Below are 26,583 nucleotides of genomic sequence, written 5' to 3' on the forward strand. Positions count from 1 at the left end.
AATATTTTGGTTCTCAACCTGTAAAACTCAAATTGAGATTTTAATAGAATATCTGTAGTTGACACCTGTATTAGCTGTAAACGTATCTGCGCCGGACATGCTTTCCAGGTTTATGCAGAAGCAGAAAACTTCAGAGAAATGTATATTAAACGATTAAACGAGACAATACATCAGTTTATGAGTTGTTATTAGTAGTTAGTTCCTCGTGGTTCTAAACATTGAGATAACATTCATGTTAGCTGCCTTCTCCACATGCAATTTGTACTGAGCCTATTGATTATATTCCGTGGTACTATGAACAGCTATACGAATTTTGCTGCAGAAAATTTCGGAACTGTGAAGAGCATTTTTGGTAAAATATATTTCATCAAACTTTCCACAGTTCTGTATGCATTTAATGTGTTAGAAACACGTTTGCACGCAACGATATGTAACACTGAATTTCCTGACGATTCTTTGACATAAAAGTATAATACCCTGGAATCGTTAACTTTTGTGTAAGATTTGTATTTCAGAAATCTAACACTAATTCCATTAATACTAAATGGATCCCGCATAGTAATTCACCATAGAAAACATTTAATAGAATTTGATCGAACAAATTTCCGATCTTTTTATACACGATTTCGAAATTCTTACAGGAAAATGAAGTCTAACAAGTTCTTTCTACCCTAACACACATATTGTAAAAATGTTTTGACATTTTAATAAAATAATTGAACATAATGTGCATTGAGTACTACATACCTGAAAGTCCTGTATCCGCACCAAATTTCCATGCACCTGAACCACCTAAAATGAACAAATATGCGAGAGCTGTAGGTTTCAAAATTTTATGTTTGTTGTAATTAAAATGCTCCTATTTAATACACAATTGATCCCGCATACTAATTCACTAAAGAAAAAAATATTATAATTTTAGCGAACATAGTTCCCATCTTTTTTTATACATGATTTCGAAATTCTTACAGGAAAGTAAAGGTTGACAAGTTCATTCGTCCCTAACACACATATTATAAAAAATTTGTGACATTTTAATAAAACCGTTGAACATAATGTGCATTGAGTACTACATACCTGAAAGTCCTGTGTCCGCACCAAATTTCCATGCACCTGGACCACCTAAAATGAACAAATATGCGAGAGCTATAGGTTTCAACATTTTATGTTTGTTGTAATTAAAATGCTCCTATTTAAAAAGTAAAAGTCCGACGAACTAAGGAACTATAAATTAGCGTTCATTTTATGGCCGTACGTATTACGTGCCTACTAGTATACAACGGGTAACCTTCAATAAGTGCCAACTCCGCGATTTTATTGTGTCCTACCTCGCTAATTAATTGTATTTAGTATTAGTTACTTTTACACTTTCTCTTTTAAATTAAAAGCCCACTTGGAGGGTTATTGTACGCCCCAGGACAAACATCTATTTATTCATCTTCGGTTGGAATACAAGGGTAAATTTACATTTCATTGAACTTGTTACATACACTAGAAAGACTCAGCAAATTGCGGCTACAATTTCTTCATTATTCTAACTCATGAGGAATTCTAGTTATATTGTTTCTAGCTAGAATATAGCAACCTCATTTCTGGTTATAGACATGGGAAATTGGTGATATATATTGTGATTTGGGTTTGCAGTACATAGGCCAATCTCGCCCAGTGTTTATCGAGCAGATATTTGACAGGTTAACGACAGGTTCGGCAGGTTATCGTAAGCAGATATTTGACGGTAACATTGCTTACCTTTTTAAGATTGAATTAACACATTTCAAATTCTCAAAAATGTGTCTTCTTTGTTTAATATTACTAGGAGTAATCCATGCCTATCTAATTGTTCAAATTTCTAATATTCGATTTCTCACGTTTAGATGTACAATTTTTTTTGATTGATAGCACACCAAATGCGATGTGTTCTATCCATTTCTTTTAGTGTAAAAATGGTTAATCTTCCGCAATTTTTTCTGCCCACGCTTGTTTACTTGAAAAATGGGAAGCTATGTCTGTTCGCCCTTTAATTTGAAAGATATTTAATAAGTATACAACTTTATTCTAATCTTAAATCAATGATTACGTGTTTTAAATTAACCTAAAATTTTGAAGCACCCTGATGTATACAGGTTTATACAAAATTTATGGTATAAACTTGGAGGGATGATCCAGAACAAAGATATGATTAATATTCACATTGGAAACGCGGGTCGCAATCCATCTATTTATTTATAAACACAACTTAGCGTGTATTTATATTAAAAACATGTAAAATGTGAATGATGCCACATAAAATCTCGTACAAATTGCTTCAGATGAAGAACAGCCCACATATAAATATTAAAATTCATTTAAAAAGATATTTTTCAAGGTATGTGAAGAAACGTTTTTGCATATTAGTAATTTGCATAAATATATGTTACTGCGTTAGAATGTAGTATGTGTGTATCTCTGTAGGGAAAACGCTATTCGCGATTATACTGTCTTCAGAGATGGAAGGCTTTAAGTATGCCGACATAACAGATTTTGGATTACATGCACAGCTGTGCAAACGGTAATGCCAGAGCTGCGCTACGAATACGAATATCGCACAAATAATTTCACGATAAACGAATGCCGGATCACTGACAGGTTCCTCAGTCATATCGTGAATTTGATGACAATTGTTTGTGCTTGCCATCAGACATGATGCTTTTCAACGACAAACTGTACATAATCCAGGATTTGAAGGAACAATTTTGACTTATTGACAGAGTCAAATACAAGGTCTCTTGGACAAAGCTCAGATGCCAGTCAGCGAAACATTGGAAGAGTTTTGAGCAAAAATTGCTTAAACCCTTCTGTTTTCAGTGATTATAAGCCCTGAATCCGTAAGAGTGTCTCTCTATGCCTGAACCTTTACTAATGGATTTTGCAAGCACCTTGCATTGGAGCCGGTCTTCACAGCTCCTGTTCTGATTACAGATTAGGCAACATTTCCCGCCTGGATGGATTTGATCCGGACATTTCTCATTTGTGTGCAACCTAAACTCCAAATGTTATGCGACCATCTGTACATTAACAAACAATCAGTATAATTCTGCCATCAGGTTTGTACAGGAGGTTTTAATTTGCCCATACCTACAGCCTCAGTGACCAAAGACAAGAGGTATTTTTGTATTCTGGAACAGGTTACCAGAAATGCTCCAGTAAGTTCCGATCTTCATTCTAAGCAAAAGTAATTTCATTATGATGGTGCACCAGCAGACGTTGGCACTGAAGTTCGCATTTACTTAGATGTCACTTGTGGGGCGATTTGAATTCTCCGCGGTAGACCAGTTCCTTGGCCACACCTATCCTTCTATCGAGCCTCGATTATTTTTTGGGACTACTGAAAACTATTTTTTATGCAATTCCAGTTGATTCAGCTAAAGATCTCATTGCTGGAATACGAGTAGCAGCTGCGTGTGTGCGTGAAGTACCTGGCATCTGTTTCAGTGTACACAAGTCTCTCCACCGATGTTGTCGAACATGTGTTGTTGTTGGTAGTCGGAATTTTCAGCTGTTCTTGTAAGAGTCTTGTTTAAGTTGAAGTGAGACACCCCGTACCATTCAATCTATTAGGAGCCCGAATGCATCCATAATCTAGAAATAACCTAGAATTTCTCTGACACATTTTTCACATAAATATATAATTTCCTGCGATCGTTAACTTTAGTATAAGACTTCTCTTTCGAAACTTAATACTAATGCGATTAATGCTGAATAGATCCCGTATCGTAATTCATTATATTATACATTTAATACAATTTGAACGAATATATTTCCGGAATTCTTTTGTGCATACTGTCGAATTTCTTACAAGAAAATAAAAACGGACAAGTTCAATGCACATTAAAATAAATTTTTGATATTTTAATAAAACAATTGAACATAATGTGCTTTTAGTACTACGTACCTGAATGTCCTGAATCCGGGCCAAATTTCCATGCACCTGAACCACCTAAAATGAACAAATATGTGGGAGCTATAACTTTCAATATTTTAGGTTTCTTGTGATTAAAATCGTTCTTTTTAATAAGCATAAATCCGTAGATCTGAAAATCTATAAATTAGTGTTCCGTTTACGGACATACATAATACTTGCCTAAAGTATACGCCATTATCATTTATTAAGAACCAACTCCGAGAGTTGATTTTGTCCAGCTTCGGGTGATTTTTTGTGTTTAGTATTGCTTAATTTTCTAATTTCAATTCTAAATTAAACTCCAAATAGAGGTTTATTGTACGCGCCAAAATAACCATCTATTTTTTTATATTCTATTGGAATAAAAGTGTAGCTTAACATGTCTTTGGAAATGTTACATACACAAGAAAAGCGCAGCGAATAGTCACTTTATATTTCATCAGGGTTCTAGCTTACGAGGAATGTTTGTTTAGCTAGAATATTACAATCTCATTTCTGGATAAATACTTTTGAATTCTGTGACTTACTTTTGGGTATGTAGGCATATCTGGCTTTGCTTTTGTGAGTATATAGGCATATCTGGACCAGTGTTTAAAACGTTTCGGCAGATTATCATAAGTAAATGTTGACAATAATGTTTGCTGAGCTTGTTAAAATTGCATGAACATATTTCAACTTCTCGAAAATGAGTCTTTGTTTAAAATTGTTAAGATAAATCCATACCTATGTAATGTTATCAGATTTCTGATATCTAAGAGCTTTTCACGTTAGATGCATATATTTTTGATAGATTACACTGCAAGTGTGAATGCTGTGTTATATCAGGCGCATTTAGTGTAAAACCCGTCTACTCTTCTCCAATTTTGCCTGCCAAAGTTTGTTTCCCTAAAAAATAGGAAACTGTGTTTGATGGCCCGTGAATTTAAAAGCAAGTTAATGAATAAGCAGCTTTATTCTAATTTTAAATCAATGACTGCGTGTTTCCGATTAACCTAAAATTATTAAGCACCGTGATGTATACAGGATGAATCCAGATTTATGATCCAAAATTGGAGGGACGATCCAGAACAAAAATACGAACAATACTCATATTGGCAGCACGGATCGAAATCCATTCATTTATTCACAAATAGAACTTAAAGTTCATTTGCAATTAAAACCTGTAAAATGGGAATGACATCACATACTATCTCGTATGAACTGCTTCAGATGAAGAACAGCCCATATTGAAACTCATTAAAAAGGATCTTCTTCAAGCTACTCACGACGTATATTTTCATATTAATAATTTGCATAAATATGGACTGCTGCGTTAGAATGTAATAGGTGTTCATCTCAGTAGGGAAATACGCTATTTGCGATTATACTGTCTTCAGTGATGGAAGTCTTTAACATGCCGAATGAGCAGATATGAATTACATACTCAGCTGTGTTTACACAGTAAGACCCCGCTTAACGCTGTTTCGTTTAGCGCTGTTTCGGTTTAGCGCTCTTTTATTTCAACCCGGGGATTCTCTGAAATTGTGCGCAGCGCTAGGTTTCCAAATAACATATCCGAAACAGTGTAGTTGTGTTTCTTGCTTGGTGGACGCATTTTTATCATTTGAAACATTTGTTGACATTATTGTAAGTTTAAATTTGTATAATACTATAACGATTAATACAGTGACAAATGATCTTTAGTTTTTATCATGGGTGATAATAAAAAACAAGAAAAGAAAGCAACCAGAAAAAGCATTTCACTGGAAACTCAAATGCAAGTGATTAGAAGATTAGATTCTGGTGAACGTCAATCTCAAATTAGTGTTGCATTGATTTTGGCAACTTCAACAATAAGGACAATTCTTAAGAATAAAGAAAAAATACTGTCATCGGCAACTGCAACTACGTCAAGCTCTGCAACTAGAATTACCCGTTCTAGAAATAACATTATAGAGGAAATGGGAAAACGACTGTCTATATGGATTGACGACGAAATTGAACGCAATATGCCATTAAGCCGATCTATCATAATGCCTTCTTGACAAAAAGGCAGAAAATTGGAAACCCAGAATAAACTGAATGATCTGACTGAGAGTTTTATTTGTTTTTAAAAGTATATGAGTTTATATTGTTTTTATTTTTGTAAGAAATACATGTTTGATTTTATTTTTATTAAAAAAACATTACTAAATTTAATGCCTAACCATTTTTTATCCGTCTTCCCCTAACCCCATTATTTACTTGTTAAGATAGCCTCGCTTAGCGCTGTTTCGCATTACGCTCTACTTCGATGGAACGTATCCCCCGCGTTAAGCGGGGTCTTACTGTATTTACAACACATATTTACATCGATATATAATACTGAAATTTCCTGACCTGTATTTAATTCACTGTGTGACCAAAGTATGATTCACTGCAATTGTTAGCTTTAGTATAAGAGTTGAATTTCGGAAATCTAATACTAATGCGATTAATACTGAATGTATCCCGCATCATATTTCACTATTTAAAACACTTAAATTAATTTGAGCGTATATAATTCCAGACATCGTTTATGCATATGTTCGAAATACGTATAGGAAAATAACGACTAGCATGTTCATTCGCCCTTTACATATATTATAAAAAAATTTCTAACACTGTAATGAAACCATTGAAAAAAATTTGCTTTGTGTACTACATACCTGAAGCTCCTGATTTCCCACCGACTCCCATTACACCAGAACCACCTAAAATGAACAAATATGCAGCACGTATCGCTTTCAATATTTTAGGTTTCTCGTCAATAAAATGGTACATTTTAATAAGAATAATTAGGGAGACATGAAGAACTATAAATTAGTGTTCAGTTTACGGAGGTATATAATACGTTATTACTAACAATATACGCCTATTATCCTTCACTAAAAGCCAATTTCAAGAACTAATTGTGTCTAACTTCGCCTGATTCATTGTGCTTAGTATTAGTTATATTTATATTTTCTATCTTGAATTAAAGCCCAAACTGAAGTTTCTTGTATGCCTCAGAGGAACCATTCATTTAATTATTTCATTTGGAATGAAAGGATAAATTCACATTTTTTTTTGGACTTGTAGCATACACTAGAAGATTTCAGCGAACTGACGCTAAACAATTCATCAGTATTCTAGCTAACGAGAAACTTTACTTTAGCTAGAATATTACAACTTCGTTTCTGGTTAAATACTTAGGAAATTTGTGATATATCTTGGCACTGCAATTTTCAGTGTATAGGCATATCTTGACGACTGTTTAAAACATTTCCGCAGCTTATCATAAGTAGATATTTAACAATAATTTTTGCTTAGCTTATTAAGACTGCGTGTCTTCTTTGTTTAATATTATTAAGAGCCATTCAAACCTATATAAAGCTTTCAGATTCCTGTCATCTGAATTTTTTACGTTAGATGTATAATGCTTTTTATATAGGTAGCTCTGCAACTGGGAATGCTGTGTTCTATCCATTTCTTTTAGTGTAAAAATCGTCTCCTCTTCCGCAGTTGTTCCTGCTAAACTTGTTACTCTGAAAACGACAGAGCTGTGTCTGTTCGCCTTAGAATTTGAAAGAAATTAAATGAATATACAGCTTTATTATAATGTTAAACCAATGGCTACAGGTGTTAGACTAAAATAAAATTTTGAAGCTCTTTGATGTAGAAATGGTAATTCAAAATTTATGGTGCAAACTTTCAGGGATGATACAGAACAGTGATGTGAATAATATTCACATTGGAACTTCGGGTCGCAACCCATTTATTTATTTATAAATACAAATTTAGGTGCATTTACTATAAAAAAACTATAAAATGCGAATGAGATCAGATATCATCTCGCATGAATAAGAAAAAAAGCACACAAAGAAAATATATTCTTCAATCTACGTCACGAAAGATATTTGTATATAAGTAATTTGCATAAATATTTAGAGTTGCTGTAGAAGGCATGGGTGTGTAAATGAGTAGGTAAATTTACTCTTCGCGATTGTACCCTCTTTAATGGTGAGAGACTTTAAGTATACCGAAGGAGCAGTATGGATCAAATGAACGGCTGTGTAAACGGTAATGCCAGACCAGACCAACGAATGTCATATGCGGAGTTTCTCGACAGACAAATGCCGAAACACAAAATGTTTCAGGGTTTATATCGTCAAATTCATGAAAATTGTTTGTTCTCCTTATCAGACAGGATGCTATTTGACGATGAACTGCATATAATCCAATACTTAAAGAAAGAAATTTGTCTTATAGACACGAATCACGCACAAGATATTTTGGACAAAGCATCAGTGTGAACCAGCGTAACATTCGGAGAGTGTTAAAGAAAGGCGCTTACTCCACTTCCATTTACTGTGATTACAAGCCTTTAATCGCTACGACTATCATCTGGGTCTGAAATTCTAATAGTGGCCTTTTTCAGTAATTTGCAATGCAGCCAGTCATCAAAGCTTCTGTGCTGATTACAGATGGGGCGGCATTTACCCGCCTGGATGTATTTGATGCGCAAAATTCTCCTCTGTGGGCAACAGAGAATCCAAACATTTTGCGACCACATGCAATTTTACAAACAATGAGTGTAAATTTGTGGTCAGGTATCGTGTGAGAATTATTAATTTTCCTATACCTTATGCTTGAGTGACGCAAAGACAAAAGGTGTCTTTTTTCTGGAACAAATGTTACAAGAAATGCTACAGTATGTTCCGATCTTGCTATGTAATTTCAGCATTGTTAATGCAATTCCAGTTAACTCAGTTACAGACCATATTGCTCGAACATCAGTGGCTGCTGCGTGTGTAGGCGAGTACCTGGCATCTTTGGCAGTGTGTAAGTCTCTCCAGCGATCTTGTCGACCATGTATTGCTGTCGGTAGTCGGAAGTTTTAACTGTTCTTTTAAACATCTTGTTTCGGTTTCCGTGAGAAACCCCGTATTTAGGACTCAATAAATCAATTTCGACCAAGTTTTCCTATGTAGATATTGCTCATATCTTATATCTGTACCTGGCTTCGAATTTTGTACCATGGAACCATCGGTATACGTTAGTGAAAATTCATTAAAAGTTAAAAAAAAAATATGTATCGCAAATATTATTTTGTGAAACATATTCCGAAAGAAAAGGTTTATTAGCAACAAAACATCCGATTTAAAAATATTGATCTGATATAAATTTTATTCATGGTCTGAAAGTAGTGTTTTTAGTAGTGAGCTTACATAAATATCTTTAAATTTTGCTGAGTATGAAAACATTAGCCCTGGTATTCACATAATAGCCGATGCTTTTGTACTGAAAATGCAACTGTGATTCTGATCGCTATGAATTGTGTATATAGATAGGTAATTTTAGTGAGGTTATATGTGGAATTTCTGTATTTTCCAGCATAATATGAAAGCATGAAAAGCATGAGAGAAATGTAGTTTTTCTGGAAAATTAAGAATACAGGGGCAAGTCTCTTTAACATTCAGTAAATGTTTTCGCGCAATTTTTTGACATATTGCCAAACTGACTACTGTTTTGAGGACTATATTTGTTACAAAATTTGATGGGAAATGGCTAAGTGTCTCCAAACCTGGCGACCATTTGAATTTGGGCAAAATTTGGGTCCGTACCCTGTATAAATGAAATGATATGGTAACTGGATACATATGCAACTGATACTTGTATTAGCTGTAAATGTATCTGACCCTAACATGCTTTCCAGGGATTTCGAAAAGCAGAAAGCATTAGAGATTTTTCGGCGTCAGGTAGAAAAGTGTAAAAGTGTAAAACGGGATAGAATATCAGTTTCTCATTTAATATTAGTAGTTAGTTCATCATGGTTCCAACCATTGTAACTGCGTTTTAGCTCCACTCTCCACATATGCATTGTACTGAGCCGTGTTTAACGTCCTTAGTTAGCTTTATGTGTACCTACTGAATATTCTCTGTGATACTGTGAATATGTATCAGTAGTGTGAGCGGACCGACCCTCCTAAACAAACAAGTTGCTCTCATGGTCTTGACAGGCCCCGCCCTTTTCAAAAAAGGAAAAAATTTGAAAAATAAAATAACTAAATGAAATAATCATGTGTTGATAATAATTATAAACATAAAAGTGAAGAAAAGTAAGAAATACAAACATTTAAACAAAAGCAGACACCAGTATATGAGTTGAATTTTGTAAACCTAATACTAATGGGATTAATACTGCATGGATCCAGCATAATAATTCACTATAGAAAATATTTGATATAATTTGAGCGAATATATATCACGGCTTTTTTTATACATGATTTCGAAATTCTTACAGGAAAATAAAGACTGACAAGTTCATTCCTCCTTAACGTACATATTAAAATAAAGTTTTGACATTTTAATAAAACTATTGAACATAATGCGCTTTGAGTACTACGTACCTGAAAGTCCTGAATTCGCACCAAATCCCCATGCACCTGAACCACCTAAAATGAACACATATGCCGGAGATATAGCTTTCAATATTTTAGGTTTCTTGTGATTAAAATGCTTCTATTTAATAAGAATATATAAGTAGACCTAAAGATCTATGATTTAGTGTTCATTTAAGTAATGCGCACTTTCTGGTATACGCCAAAGACAAAATAAAAAACCGCGAACAACAAACACAAACAATGGTAACAATAAAATTTTTAAAATAGACCAAATAGTGATGGCAATAAAAGGCAAAAAACCTACACTGATTCCCGCTGCCCGGCTCTCACCGTTAATAATTTTCATCACAGATTTACATAATTGTGCGAAATTTTTATAACATAAAAAGGGATTTTCAAAATCCATTTTTATTGTTCCTTAAGCTATTAATGTAGGGACAGACCTGGAGGAAGAGCTTAGCAACACCTAACAGACCATATAATTTATATTTATTCGTCGTCCTATAACTTAAACCTAGCGAAGTACCCCAGGAAACACCCATGTCCGGTCAGAAACTTATTAACTTCAAAATTATTGAAAATAATTTTCTTTTTCTTAGTCTGTTCTAAATGTTTCAAATAACGACTTTTCCTATCAGGAGTATTCCATTGTGAATATTCCGATATGAGCTTTAACCCAGCCAAACTTAATATTGAAGGATAAGGATATTTTTGGTAAAGATCTTTAATATCGATAATCCGGCTATTATTATTTTCTGCATTATAAAGGGCATTTAAGCAAGACATGCAATCTGTAAAAATATAAAAGTAAGAATTTCTTGCAAAATTACTTTTCAATATCCATTTAAGGGCACAGAGGACGGCTATGAGCTGGGATTGATAAACAGAGTTCTATATTTCAAGGCCCAATTTATACTGATAGATCTCAATATTAAATAAATATACAACAAAAGCCGAGACAACCTCTCCCTCATAACCCGATCCATCACTAAAAATTTCGTATTTCATTAAGCAGGATCATAAATATTATAACTGATAGAAATACGGTTTGCCGGATGGATCAGACGTAAATTAATGACAGAAAGTGAATTAGCAAAAACTGGGAAATCATCATACTTAAATAAGTCCGAAATATTGTTTCTTAATATAATCTTATCATAATAAAACTTGTAGATTATCGACAGAGACTGAGTACCCGCCAAAACGCAAAGCACCTCACTCGAGACTGAAACTCACTGTCAACAGGTGTACGAATATTGTTGCAGAAAATATCAGAACTGTGAAGGGATTTTGGGAAAATATATTTTATCAAACTATCACCAGCTGTGCGTGCATTCAATCTATTAGAAACCCTCATGCACGCAACGATATATAACACTAAATATTTCTGACGCGTCTTTCACACAAACCTATAATTCACTGCAATCGTTAAATTTGCACATATATATCACTGTTTTTTCATACATGATTTCAAAATTCTTGCAAGAAAATAAAGACTGACAAGATCACTCGTCCTTAACATACATATTAGAATAATGTTTGACATTTTAATAAAACAATTGAACATAATGTGCGTTGAGTACTACATACCTGAAAGTCCTGTATCCGCACCAAATTTCCATGCACCTGAACCACCTAAAATGAACAAATATGCGAGAGCTATAGGTTTTAAAATTTTATTCACTATGAATTATAAATCACTATGAATTGTGTACATAAAAGATAATTTTAGTGAAATAATATGTGGAATTTCTGTATTTTCCCACATGATAATATAACATGAAAAACAAGAGAGAAACGAAGTTTTGCTTTAAAATTAAGAACACAGGAGCAAGTCTATTCAACAATCAGTAAATGCCTATTACGCTATTTTTGCCAAATATTGCCAAACTGACGACTGTTTCGAGGACTAATTTTTATCATCGTGTGTGTGTGATTATGGCAAAGCCTCGAGGGCTATCTGCCTAAGGGGAGGGATGCCTTCGTGGAGGACTTTCTAAGGGAAACTGGCTCGTATACACGTTACACATGGGGAAACCACGAAAACGCCGATGCAGCCAGCCCGTTCGCGGGATTCGAACCTCGGACCGAAGTACCAGTGTTCAGCGACTTTACCGCTCGGCCGCTGGTATTTTATCATCGAGTTGACGGGAAAGGACCAAACATCTCCAAACTTGGCGACCATTTGGCAATATTTTGGTTCGCAACCTGTAAAACTCAAATTAAGATTTTAATAGAATATCTGTAGTTGACACCTGTATTAGCTGTAAACGTATCTGCCCCGGACATGCTTTCCAGGTTTATGGAGAAGCAGAAAACTTCAGAGAAAAGTATGTTAAACGATTAAACGAGACAATACATCAGTTTCTGAATTGTTATTAGTAGTTAGTATAATACCCTGGAATCGTTAACTTTTGTGTAAGATTTGTATTTCAGAAATCTAACACTAATTCCATTAATACTAAATGGATCCCGCATAGTAATTCACCATAGAAAACATTTAATAGAATTTGATAGAACAAATTTTCCATCTTTTTATACACGATTTCGAAATTCTTACAGGGAAATGAAGTCTAACAAGTTCTTTCTACCCTAACACACATATTGTAAAAATGTTTTGACATTTTAATAAAATAATTGAACATAATGTGCATTGAGTACTACATACCTGAAAGTCCTGTATCCGCACCAAATTTCCATGCACCTGAACCACCTAAAATGAACAAATATGCGAGAGCTATAGGTTTCAAAATTTTATATTTCTTGTAATTAAAATGCTCCTATTTAAAAAGGAAAAATCCGACGAACTAAGGAACTATAAATTAGCGTTCATTTTATGGCCGTACGTATTACGTGCCTACTAGTATACAACGGGTAACAAGACCAATTGGAAGGTTATTGTACGCCCAGAGAAAACATCTATTTATTCATCTTCGGTTGGAATACAAGTGTAAATTAACATTTCTTTGGGCTTGTTACATAAACTAGAAGAACTCAGCAAATTGTCGCTATAAATTTCTTCATTATTCTAGCTCACGACGAACTGTGGTTATCTGCAAATTCGCTGCAAATTTCATGGGTGTTCTAACTTACGAGGAAATCTAATTTAGCTAGAATATTACAACCTCATTTCTGGTTAAATACGTGAAACATTTCTAACATATTTCGGCACTACAGTTTTCATTACATAGGCCAATCTCGACCGGTGTTTAAAACTATTCCGCAGCTTTTTATAAGTAGCTGTTTGGAAATAAAATTTACTATGCTTATTACGATTGAATGAACACATTTCAATTTGTCAAAAATTTTTTCCCTTTGTTTAATGTTACTACAAGCCATCAAAACCTATGTAGAGTGTTCAGATTTCTGACAGCTGAGATTTCAATTCAGATGCATAATTTTTGCTGTGTTCTATCAATTTTTAGTGTAAAAATGCTCTAATCTGCAATTTCCCCTACGAAAATTTGTTTCGCTGAAACAGGGAGAGCTCTTCCTGTGAGCCCCTAAACTTAAAAGGATTTTAATGAATATACAGATTATTCTTAATTTTAAATCAATGACTACATGTTTGAAATTAACCTAAAATTTTGAAGTACTGTGATGTAGAAAGGGTGGATACACATTTATGATACAACTTCAAGGTATGGATCAGAACAAAGATATGAATAATATTAACATTGGAACTTATGTTTGCAATCCAGTTATTTACGCATAAATACGAATTTAAGAGCATTTACAATAAAAAACGGTAAAATGCAAATGAGATGAGATAACATCCCGCATGAATTGTTTCATAAGAAGAGCACACATACAAAATATCTTCTTTATATTACGTCACGAAGTATATTTCCATATTAGTAATTTGTATAAACATGTATCGTTGCGGCAGAAGGTAGTAGGTTTGCATCTCAGTAGGGAAATTTGCTATTCGCGATTATACTCTCTTCAATGATCAGAGACTTTACGTATGCCGAAAGAGCAGATATGGAATACACGCACGGCCGCGCAAACGGTAATGCCAGACCTGCGCAACGAATGTCCCACGCGCAGTTTCTCGATAGACGAAAAACAGATCACAGAATTGTTTGATCGGTAACATCGTCAAATATCTGAAATTTGTTTGTATTTCTCCTCAGAAACGATGCTCTTCGACGACGAACTCTCGATAATCCAAGATTTGAATGAAGGACTTATAGACCCGAATGAAGAACAAGAGCTGTTGGTGAAAGCTTAGGTGTGAACCAGCGTAACATTCTGAGAGCGTTTCAAATGAAAATCTTTTACTCCACTTCCATTCACACTGATTACAAGCCTTGAATTCCCAAAACTATGCTCTGGGACTGAAATTCATCCAGGGGCTTTTGCAAGAAATTGCATTGCAGCCGGTCACAATCACAACAGCTCCTGCGTTGACTACAGATGAGGCGACATTTATCCGCCAGAATGTATTTGAAGCGCCTAATTTTCATCTATGAGCAACTCAGAATGGAAACTTTGTGCGACCATATGCATCTGAACGAAAAATCAGTGTGCATCTGCGGTGAGGTATCTTCCACGAGTTTTTAATTGAGCCATACCTATTGGTGCAGCGACCAAAACACAAAAGGTAGCTTTTTCCTGGAACAAGTATTACCTGAAATGCTCTAGTATGTACTCATCTTCATTGGTCAGCGAATGTATGCTCAGTATGATGGTGCACCAGTAGATTTTGGCATTGAAGCTGCGAAAGGTATCTGACATATTTGGCAGTGTCACAAATCTTTACACCGATGTTTCAAGCATGTGTCGCTGTTGGTGGTCGTAAATTTGAACTGTTCTTGTAAACATCTTCTTTCAGATGAAATGATACACCCCGTATTTATGACTCAATAAATGTACTTCCACCTAGGTTTTCTATGTAGATATGGTTCATATTCTAGTTCTATACCTCGCTTCGAAGTTTGCATAATGAATGCGCAACAATTCGGTGTAGGTTAGTAAAAATTCATTAAAAGCAGAAAAATATCTTTCACAAATGGTATTTTGTGAACTATATTCGAAAAAAAAAACAGTTATTAGCACCAATAAGTCCGATTTAAAAATATTGATCCGAGTTAAATGTTATACATTAACTAAAAGTAGTGTTTTCAGAAGTGAGCTTATATAAATACCTTTAGTTTTTGCTGAATACATGAAAACATGAGCACTGATTTTTCTGATAGTAGCCAGTGTTATTGCACTGAAAATGCAACTTTGATTCTGATCATTATAGATTGTGTACATAGATACGTAATTTTAGGGAAATTATATGTAGAATTTCTGTATTTTTCAGTATAATAATAATTATGAATAGCATGACAGAAATGTCGTTTTGCTGTAAAATTAAGGATACTGGGGTTAGTCTATTGAACATTCAGTAAATGGTTTTCGCACTAGTTTGGTGAGATATTGCCAAACTGACGACTGATTTGGCGACTAATTTTTGTCATCACAATTGACGGCAAATACCTAACGTCTCCAATCCTTGCCACAATTTGGCAACATTTTGGTCCGCACCCTGTGTAACTGAAATGGATATTGTAATTGAATAACTGTAACTGTTACCTGTATTAGTTGTAAATGTATTCGGCCCTGACATGATTACCAGGGATTTCGAGAAGCAGAAAGCATTAGAGATATCTCGGCAGTGGGTAGAAAGTTGTATAAAGTGAAAGAGAACATCAGTTTCTCAGTTGATGTTAGTAGTTAGTTCATCATGTTTCCAACCACTGAGATAACCGCGTGTTAGCTCCGCTCTCCATATGCGTATTGTGCTGAGCCCGGTTTAACGTCCTTAGTAGTTTGATGTGTACCTACTGAATATACTCTGTGTTACTGTGAATAGATTAGTTAGTTAGTTTTAAGCACTGACCCCCAGCCCACCTAGCAGTCGAAACCTGCCATATGGCTATGACTGAACAGGCCAAGCCACAAAAGCATAAGAAAAAAATGTAAATTAGATACATACATTTTAAACACTCTCGGTGGAATAGTATATAAATGTGTCGTTTCCATTTCTGTGTTTTTTCTTAAGTTTAAAATCTTTATAAGTTTTACTTTCCACCTTACATTTATAAAATACCGCAATTATTTCTGTTTTCAGTATAGTTTTCTGCTTTGTTATATCTCGATACCATTATTCTTCTTATTCTCATTCACAGTTTGCATAATATCTCTTTCAAATTTTCTAAACAATTTATAGTTACTAAATAAATCCTCAAACTTTATTATTTACTCGCAAATTTATATTTTTCTCTCACACTTCCAGTCAGGCAACAGTCCTCGACGAAGTGCTTTGAATCGCCGAATTTATTACAAACTTTACGCATATCATTTCCCTGGAGGTGGAACGTTTTTAAGTAAGCAGGGAACCTTCCAAGTGCAGTGAGAATTTGATTGACTTCTGCATCTCCTAAAATTCCCATTTTTGTTCCTAATTTTTAAACATTTTAGATAGTTTTTGTTTCTTCCAGTGAGATCCCTTAAATTTTTCCAGTCTCTAATAAGCTTGTCATATATTATAGTACATGTCTTCTTTTTCGAATCTTGAATAAAAACATTTTTCCGTCCGAACCCCCACGGAGGCTTCTTTCGCTACAGCATCCTCTCTCTCATTCCCATAATGACCAGCGTGAGTTTTGATCCAATGTAAATTCAAAATGTGCTTCTTTCGTTGTTCTAAATATATATGCTTAATTTCATTAACAATATTATTCTTTTGAAAGTGACGGGAGAGCGCCATAAGAGCAGATAAGGCAAGTGAGTATAAATTAATGTAATACCACACGGATAATTTCTTGATCCAGGATAAAGCCATTTTAATTGCCAAATATTCTGCTTGATAAACGGAATTTCTTGGTTTAAAAGGAAACGTTTTTTAATCAATTTCAGTACCGTGGAAAAAATACAACAAAGGCACAGCCGATGCTCTCCGCAAACCCTGATCCATCTGTATAAATTTCAATTTATCCAGCTGAAATATAGTCTTTATCATAGGATCGCTAGGATGGCTTGAGCTCATATCATGTTCTAAAAAAGCCTTGCTGGTAATTGCTTTATCTTCATACATTATTTTCTGTTTTATATCATATTTCAGACAAAATTTGTCCTAAGTAAATTTAAATTGTAGTGAGAGAAGTGGTACACCAGCCAGTAAGCACGCAACTTCTGTCGGGACTGTTCTAAATGATCTTGTAATTGCAAGTGTTCAGGCCCTCTTCAATGAGTCTAATTTCTGCCTTGTCTTCACCAGCTCCCCCGTTCGATCACTCGATGCGCCAATACCATAAAGAATTTTCGGTATAATAACATTTTTGTAAATATCCCTCAGCTTTTGTCAGAAAGAGTGATCGGAGTAAAAGTATTTTATAATAATTTAAATTTTTTTCTATCTTTCGTTGTATTGACTTAAAATGCTCTATAAAATTCAACTTATCATCGATCACTACACCCAGGTATTTAAAGGTATTCACAAATTTTATTCTTTTTTGATCATATTTCAATCTGGGGGTTCTAACATTTCTCCCTCCCCGAAGGAAAAACATACCATTTGTTTTTTCAATATCAAATTCTATATTTTGCTCAGTACTCCATTTCTTAAAAACATTTTCAAGCAGGTTAAAAGTAGCCTCTATTTTTCCGAGGGAGTCTTCTATAATAGTTACCATAATATCATCGGCATAACAGGTAATATTCGTATCAGGTGCGTTTTCTTGCAGTACTTTATTTGCTATGAGGCTCCAGAACAGGGGGAGCCCTGGGGACAGAATTTTTCAATTTTATAATAAAGATCAATTGTATTCGAGTTGCCCAGAAAAATTAGTTCTCTATTCTCCAGATAACTTTTAATTATGTCAAATAGATCTCTTGAGATGTCAATTTCTTTTAATATAGACAGTAGGCAGAACCAGCTAATAGAGTCAAATGCCCCTCGGACATCGAAGGAAACCAGGACTACATGTTTACTTTGTCGCTTTTCTCTACCTTCTTGGATCACATTGTATAATGCTAAATCAGTAGACATATTCTTTCGAAAACCATATTGATTTGAACTGATAATATTATTTTTGTTAAAAAATGCTCAAGTCTTTTTGTGATGAGTTTATCTAGGATTTTCGCATGGGTCTTTAATAAGCACATGGGTCCACCTGTAGATCTAGGCACAAGAATCAATCTTCCTATTTTTCAAATATCAGGAAAAGTCATTAAAACCATACATGTATTGTAAAGTAATATATAAAAAGAGGTGAAATTCCCCAAAAGAATTCTAATTAAAGTAGTCCCGATTCCATCAAGTCCAGGGTTATGACATCTCTGAGGCTAGAAATAACATGAAATATCTCTTCATAAGCAAACGCCCGCTCTACCTCTTTGTTGCCTTCCATAAAAATGTTTCCATAATCATGATAATTAGAACAATAATCCAGCCTCAGGGTGTCTTTAATCAACTCATCATAACATTCCATGGCAGACATGTATACACTACAATTATCTCTATATAAAATAACTTTTTCCTTTCCTTTATTTGTGGCATATTTATAAAACTTGTCATAATAAATCTTGTTTTTATTGAACAAATAATTTCGAGAGTCTCTCTTTGTCGTTTTTATTGCTTTTTTAAATACCGCTAAATCTCTTTTGTAATTAAGTTTCCTTTGTACTCTAGTCTCCACGTCCAGACACTTTATCTGAGAACTTTTCTTGAAGCTTTTGTCTTTCGTCTTAAAATATCTAATTCAGGGGTCCACCAGGTTGTCTTCTGACACTCGTTCTTTATTTTATGTCTTAAAAGTTTATCCATGCTTATTTTAATCTTTTTTTCTTAGCCTGAGGACCACACTATTCAAACTGTCTCCATCCCTATGGAGGTATTATTATTAAATTATTAACAGAGAATTGGTATACGAATAATGTTGCAAAAAATTTCAGAACTGTGAAGGGATTTGGGGGAAAATGTATTTTATCAAGCTATCACCAGTTCTGCGTGCATTCAGTGTATTAGAAACCCTCATGCACGAAACGATATGTAACACTAAATGTTTCTGACACGTCTTTCACGCAAACTTATAATTCACTGCAATCGTTAAATTTAGTAAAAGAGTTGAACTTTGAAAACCTAATACTAATGGGATTAATACTGCATGGAACCAGCATAATAATTCACTATAGATATTATTTGATAAATTTGAGCGAATATATATCCCGGCTTTTTAATAGATGATTTCGAAATTCTTACAGGAAAATAAAGACAGACAAGTTCATTCGCCTTAACATACATATTAAAATAAATTTTGACATTTTAATAAAACCATTGAACATAATATGTTTAGAGTACTACGTACCTGAATGTCCTGAATTCGCACCAAATCCCCATGCATTCGAGCCACCTAAAATGAACAAATATGCAGCAGTTATAGCTTTCAATATTTTAGGTTTCCTGTGATTAAATTGCTTCTTTTTAATAAGAATAAATCCGGAGACGTAGATATATGATTTAATGTTAAGGTCCGTAAATAATGCGCGTTTACAGGTATACACCAGGTATATTTGGGCCAACTCGAGGTAATTGTGTCCTAATTCGCTGATTAATTTTTTTTTTCTTATTATTAGTTCTTTATACTTTCTACTTGAAATTAAAGACAAAATGACGTTTATTATACGCCCCAGAGGAACCATCTATTTATTAACTTTCGGTTGGAATAAAAGTGTAAATTATTATTTCTTTGGGCTTGTTACATAAACTAGAGGAACTCAGCGAATAGTCGAAGCAAATTTCATAAGTATTCCTGCTTACTAAGAAAACTAATTTAGTTAGAATATTAGTACCTCATTTCTGGTTAAATACTAAAACCTTTGTGACATATTTGGGCATTGAAATTTTTATTACATATGCCAATCTCTACCGGTGTTTAACACATTTCGACAGCTTTTCTTAAATAGATATTTGACAATAAATACTAGGCTTATTAGGATCGCATGGACAATTTCAATTTCTCCAAAAATTTCACTCTTTGTTTAATATTATTAAAAGACATGAAAACCTATGTAAAGCTTTCAGATGTCTGAACATTCACCGTCAGGCGTATATTTTTATTTTTATACATCGCAGTGAAAGCTGTGTTCTTCCCATTTATTTTACCGTAAGAATGGTTTAAACTTCTGAAATTTGTCCTGCCAAAGTTCTTTCCCTAAATTAGGGAAGCTGTGTCTTTTCGCCCTTGAACATGAAAGGAATTTGATGAATATATAGCAGATTCAAATTTTCAATCACGGACTGCATATTTTAAATTGATGTACAAATGGTGATTCCAAATTTATGCTACAACCTTTAGGGAATGGTTCAGAACAAAGATATGAATAATATTCACATCGGAACCTATGGTCGCAATCCATATATTTATTCATAAATACCAAATTAAGAGCATTTACATTAAAAAAACTGTAGATTAGATAACATACCGCATGAATTGCTTTATAAGAACATATATAAAATACACTCACGTCCATAAATTAAGGATAATTCGGAGTCACGCGGAAATAAAACTCTAAAATAAATATATCACTTGTAAAATCACTACACACATCTTCAAGAATCATATGCAAATTTCGGGAAGTAACCAGATGACACCGATGGTACGGCACAGTGACGAGAGTGTAAGAGAGTGATATATAAGGAATACAGGCAAAGAAGTAAAATTGTTCGCAGGCGCTTTAGAAGCATTTCAGTGCAATAACCGAATAGTTATAACACAAAGGACGTATTTGGATGATATTTTACGTGGTAGAATTATCGGCCGTCTGGAATGTGGGCGTACCCAACTGGAAGTATCAGACGAACTTGGAATTGCCCAGAGTGTCATCACCAGGCTTTGGCAACGATTCCAAGACGATGGTAATGTGAGTAGACGTTACAGCACAGGTCGCCCCAGAGTTACAACGCCGAATGAGGACTGGTATTTGGCAGTTACTGCCAAAAGAAACAGGCGGAGCACAGCCTCAGACCTGTCTCGTCAGCTCACTTCAGCCACTGGTACAACAATTTCAAGGCAGACCGTGTACAGACGCTTAGGGCAGATTGGTTTATATGCTCGTAGACCTGTCAGATGACACTTACTGCAACTCACTGTCGCCTGCGGTTAGCCTGGAGTAAAGCATGCATTGTGGACACCGCAACAGTGGGCTTGTGTGATGTTTTCCGACGAGTCCAGGTATAGCTTGCAGTCTAATTCTCGCCGGACTTTCATATGGAGAGCTCCAGGTACCCGTTACCACCAAGAAAACATTATTGAACGACACCGTTACGGTGGTGCAGGAGTGCTCGTTTGGGGTGGAAGTATTCTGGGTTCCAGAACTGACCTGCATGTTCAAATTGGAACTATGGCAAGCCAAATCTATCGGGACGTCATTCTGGAACAACATGTACGTTTGTTTGGGGCGCCATGGCCGCACAATTATGGATGACAACGCCCGTCCTCACCGTGCAAACATCGTAAGCGAAAACTTCAATCGGAGGATATCACCCGTATGGACTGGCCAGCATTCTCTCACGGACTTGAATCCAGTAAAGCACGTATGGAACATGCTTGGCCGACGAGTTGCACCCCGTCAACCTCCTCCTACATGTCTACCGGAACTTCGGAGAGCATTGCTTTTTGAGTGGTGTAGGATCCCCCAAGATCAGATCGATAATTTGATACTCAGAATGCCTACGCGTTGTACGGACTGTATTGCATCGTCTGGGAGACATATTATTAACAATCATACCAACCATGTAATATTTGTTTTTTGTAAATTGTTTTTTTTTTTTTGTAATTTGGTTCAGGGAGGAAAAATCGCTAACTTTTTTAATAATATCAAACATATAGCATCTTTTTTGCTCTTTACCTTTTGTTTAATAAATAAGCTTTACAAATAAGTCAAATTTGTTTTGATTCTAACTCTTCTTTTGCCTAATTTTGCATTATCCTTAATTTATGGACATGAGTGTATCTTTTTCAAACTACGTCACGAAAAATATTTGCATATTAGTAATTTGCATAAATATGTATCGTTGTTGTAGAAGGTAGTAGGTGCACATGTTAGCAGGGAAAGTTGCTATTCGCGATTGTACTCTCCTCAACGATGAGAGACTTTTACGTATGCCCGAAAGAGCAGATTATGGAATACACGCACGGCCATGCAAACGGTAATGCCAGACCTGGGCAACAAATGTCACACGCGCAGTTTCCGGTTAGGCGAATAAGAGATCACAGAATGTTTTATCGATGACATCGTAAAATTTGTTAATTTGTTTTGTACTCCTCCTCAGACACGATTCTCTTGGACAAAGAACTGTACATAATGCAAGATTTGAAGAAATACTTTTGACTCACAAACGCGAATCAAGTACAAGACCAGTTGGAAGAAGCTTAGGTTTGAACCAACGTAATATTTGGAGAGGGTTAAACGAAAATCGCTTGCTTCAATTGCATTCACTGTGATTACAAGCCTTGCGTTCCCCAAGACTAGGCTCTAAGCATGAAATTCTACCAGTTCTAAACTGCAGGAATTTCCATTGCACCTGTAATTCCCAGCTCCAGTGCTGATTACAGATGACGCGACATTTACCCGCCAGAGTGTATTTCATGCGCATGAGTTTCATCTATGGGCAACTTAGAATCGAAACGTAGGACCACATGTATCTGAATAAAGTATCAGTGTGAATCTGCGGTCAGGCATCGTCCACGAATTTTAAAATGGACCATACCTACTGATACTGCAAAGAATCAAGAACAAAAGTTATCTTTTTTTCTGGAATAGGTGTAGCCAGAAATGTAGCGTCGAATATCAGTAGCTGCTCCATGTGTGCGTGAATGACCTGGAATCTTTGGAAGTCTACAGATGTCTCCCCACCGATGTTGCCAAGCATTTATCACTGTTGGTATGTTGGTAGGAAAACGGAGTTTTGAACTGTTCTTGTAAACATATTGTTTCAGTTAAGGTCAGACACTCCGCATTTATGCCTCAATAAATGGATTTCGACCTAATTTTACTATGTAGATATTGTTTAAATCTTAGTTCTGTACCTCAATTTCAAGTCTGAACCATGAAATTTGAACATTCGGAATAGCATAGTAAAAACTCATTAAAAGTAGAAAAAAAAATCCCAAATAGTATTTTAGAAAATATATTTCAAAATAAAACATTTATTAGCAGCAAAACGACCGATTTAAAATATTGATCTGATGTAAAACTTACTCATCGTCTGAAAGTAGTGTATTAGACGTGAGCTTATATAATAATCTTTAATTTTTTGCTGAATACATGAAAATATGAGCAATGTTTTTCTGATAATAGCAGGTGATGTTGCACTGAAAATGCAACTATGATTCAAGTCACTATGAATTTCGTACATAAAAGGTAATTTTAGTGAAATAATATGTGCAATTTCTCTATTTTCCCACATGATAATATAACCTGGAAAACAAGAGAGAAACGATGTTTTGCTTTAAAATTAAGAACACAGGAGCAAGTCAATTCAACAATCAGTAAATGGCTATTGCGCTATTTTTGCCAAATATTGCCAAACTGCCGTCTGTTTCGGGGACTTATTTTTATCATCAGAGTTGACGGGAAATGACCAAACATCTCCAAACCTGGCGACCATTTGGCAACATTTTGGTTCGCAACCTGTATAACTCAAATTGAGATTGTAATAGAGTATCTGTAGTTGACACCTGTATTAGCTGTAAACTTATCTGCCCCTGATATGCTTTTCAGGTTTACGGAGAAGCAGAAAGTATCAGAAAAAAGTATATTAAACGAGAAACTACACCAGTTTCTGAGGTTATCAGTAGTTAGTTCCTCGTGGTTCCAAACATTGAAATAATATTTATATTAGCTGCCCTCTTCACATGCGCTTTGTATTGAGCCTATTGATTCTACTCCGTGCTAGTATGAAAAGCTATATGAATTTTGCTGCAGAAAATTCCGGAACTCTGAAGGGCATTTTTGGTAAAATATATTTCATCAAACTTTCCGCAGTTCTGTGTGCATTTAATCTGTTAGAAACACGTTTGCACGCAACGATATGTAACACTGAAATTCCTGCCGCTTCTTTCACATAAAAGTATAATACCCTGGAATCGTTAACTTTTGTCTAAGATTTGTATTTCAGAAATCTAACACTAATTCCATTAATACTAAATGGATCCCGCATAATAATTCACTACAGAAAACATGGAATAAAATTTGATCGAACAAATTTCTCGTCCTTTTTATACACGATTTCGAAAGTCTTACAGGAAAGTAAAGACAAGTTCATTCGTCCCTTACACATATATTATAATTTTTTTTGACATTTTAATAAAACCGTTGAACATAATGTGCATTGAGTACTACATACCTGAACGTCCTGTATCCGCACCAAATTTCCATGAACCTGAACCACCTAAAATGAACAAATATACGACAGCTATATTTTCCAAAATGTTATGTTTCTTGGAATTAAATTGCTCCTATTTAAAAAGGAAAAATTCAACGAACCAAGGAACTATAAATTAGAATTTATTTTATGGCTGTACGTATTACGTGCCTACTGGTACCTTTACACTTTATCTTTTGTAGGTTTATTGTATGGCCTATAGCAAACATCTATTTATTCATCTTCGGTTGGAATAAAAGGGTAAATTTACCTTTCTTTGAACTTGTTACATACACTAAAATAACTCAGCAAATTGTCGCTACAAATATCTTCATTATTCTAGCTCACGAGGAATTCTAGTTTAGCTAGAATATAAGAACCTCACTTCTGGTTATATACTTGAGAAACTGGTGACATATATTGTGATTTCTGTTTTCAGTACACAAGCCAATCTCGACCAGTGTTTACATTGTTTCGGCAGGTTATCTTAAGCATATATTTGACGGTAACATTGCTTACCTTCTTAAGATTGCATTAACACATTTCAACTTCTCAAAAATGTGTCTTCTTTGTTTAATATTACCAAGAGTAATACATGCCTATCTAATGTGTTCAAATTTCTAATATCCGAGTTTCTCACGTTAGATGTACAAAGGTTTTGATTAATAGCACACCGAATGTGAATGTTGTGTTCTATCCATTTCTTTTAGTGTAAAAATGGGTAATCTTCTGCATTTTTTCCTGCCAACGCTTGTTTCCCTGAAAATTCCCTGAAAATGCTTCCTCTTTGTTTATTATTATTAAGAGAGATCCAAACCCATATAAAGTGTTCAGATGTTTGACATCTGAGTTTTTCATGTCAGATGTATACGTTATGCTGTGTTCTGTACATTTTTAGTGTAAAAATATGGGTCTACTCTTCTGAAATTTCTCCTGCTAAGATTTGTTTCCCTGAAAAAGGGGGAGCTGTCTCTGTGCGCCCTTGAATTTGAAAGGAATTTAATGAATATACAGCTTATTCTAATTTTAAATCAATGAATACACTTTTTATATTAACCTAAAATTTGGAAGTACTGTGATGCACAAATGGTGATTTTTAATCTATGGTACAAACATAGAGGGTTGCTCCCGAACAAGGATATGAGTAATATTCACAATGGAACCTATGGTCGCAATCCATTTATTTATTCATAAATACAAATTTAAGAGCATTTACATTAAAAAACTGTAAATTTCAAATGAGTAATATAACACCTCCCATAAGAAGAACAGCACATAGAAAATATCCTCTTCAAACCACGTCAAGAAAAATATTTGCATAAATACTCTGGTGAAATAAATTAAGAGCATTTGAATATTTTATCGAATTGCATGAAAAGAACTGAACTGAAGGAAAAACTACCGCTTTTAGATAAAAATGCAAATCTTGCACGGCAAATACGTAAGCTTAGACGTGTGTGTAGGCGGAGCCAGCAGAAAAACAGGCTTTATAAGGTAAGACGAACTGTGTTCACTAGCACACATCGGCGAATTTTTTGGTGTTATCTTGCAGCAATCGGTTAAAATCACATCGGAATTGTAAACATGAGTAACCATCAACGTTTAGATGATGGAATGAAGAGGCGTATTTTGGGGTAGCTAGAGGCAGGCCAATCGCAAGTCTAGATATGCAGAGAGTTTACTTTAACGAAAACTGTCGTGTGTAACCTATGGAAACAGTTCACAGATACTGGATTCATCGAGAGAAAGCCTGGGCGAGGTCGTCCAAGCGCTACGACGGCCAGAAAAATCGCTAGTTTAGCGACGCTTATACAGAGGGGCTACAGCTTCTCAGCTCTCTC

General features: G+C 34.9%; 1 protein-coding gene across 1 annotated transcript in view; it reads right to left on the minus strand.

Moving 5' to 3' along the window:
- Positions 1-26,583, minus strand: part of LOC118205220 (uncharacterized) — a 219,106-nt gene that overhangs the window by 155,994 nt on the left and 36,529 nt on the right. Inside the window, exons 7-15 of the mRNA XM_085827386.1 lie at positions 24,725-24,769; positions 19,683-19,727; positions 12,992-13,036; positions 11,914-12,006; positions 10,330-10,374; positions 6,607-6,651; positions 3,932-3,976; positions 1,078-1,122; positions 748-792 (exon numbers count right to left, since the gene is read on the minus strand). Coding sequence (XP_085683512.1) covers positions 748-792; positions 1,078-1,122; positions 3,932-3,976; positions 6,607-6,651; positions 10,330-10,374; positions 11,914-12,006; positions 12,992-13,036; positions 19,683-19,727; positions 24,725-24,769 — 453 coding nt within the window. The remainder of the gene's footprint in view (positions 1-747; positions 793-1,077; positions 1,123-3,931; positions 3,977-6,606; positions 6,652-10,329; positions 10,375-11,913; positions 12,007-12,991; positions 13,037-19,682; positions 19,728-24,724; positions 24,770-26,583) is intronic.

This window comes from Stegodyphus dumicola, chromosome 12 (genome assembly GCF_044657685.1).
Source record: "Stegodyphus dumicola isolate Sdum_Otavi_A_Nest chromosome 12, ASM4465768v1".
Taxonomy (NCBI): Eukaryota; Metazoa; Arthropoda; class Arachnida; order Araneae; family Eresidae; genus Stegodyphus; species Stegodyphus dumicola.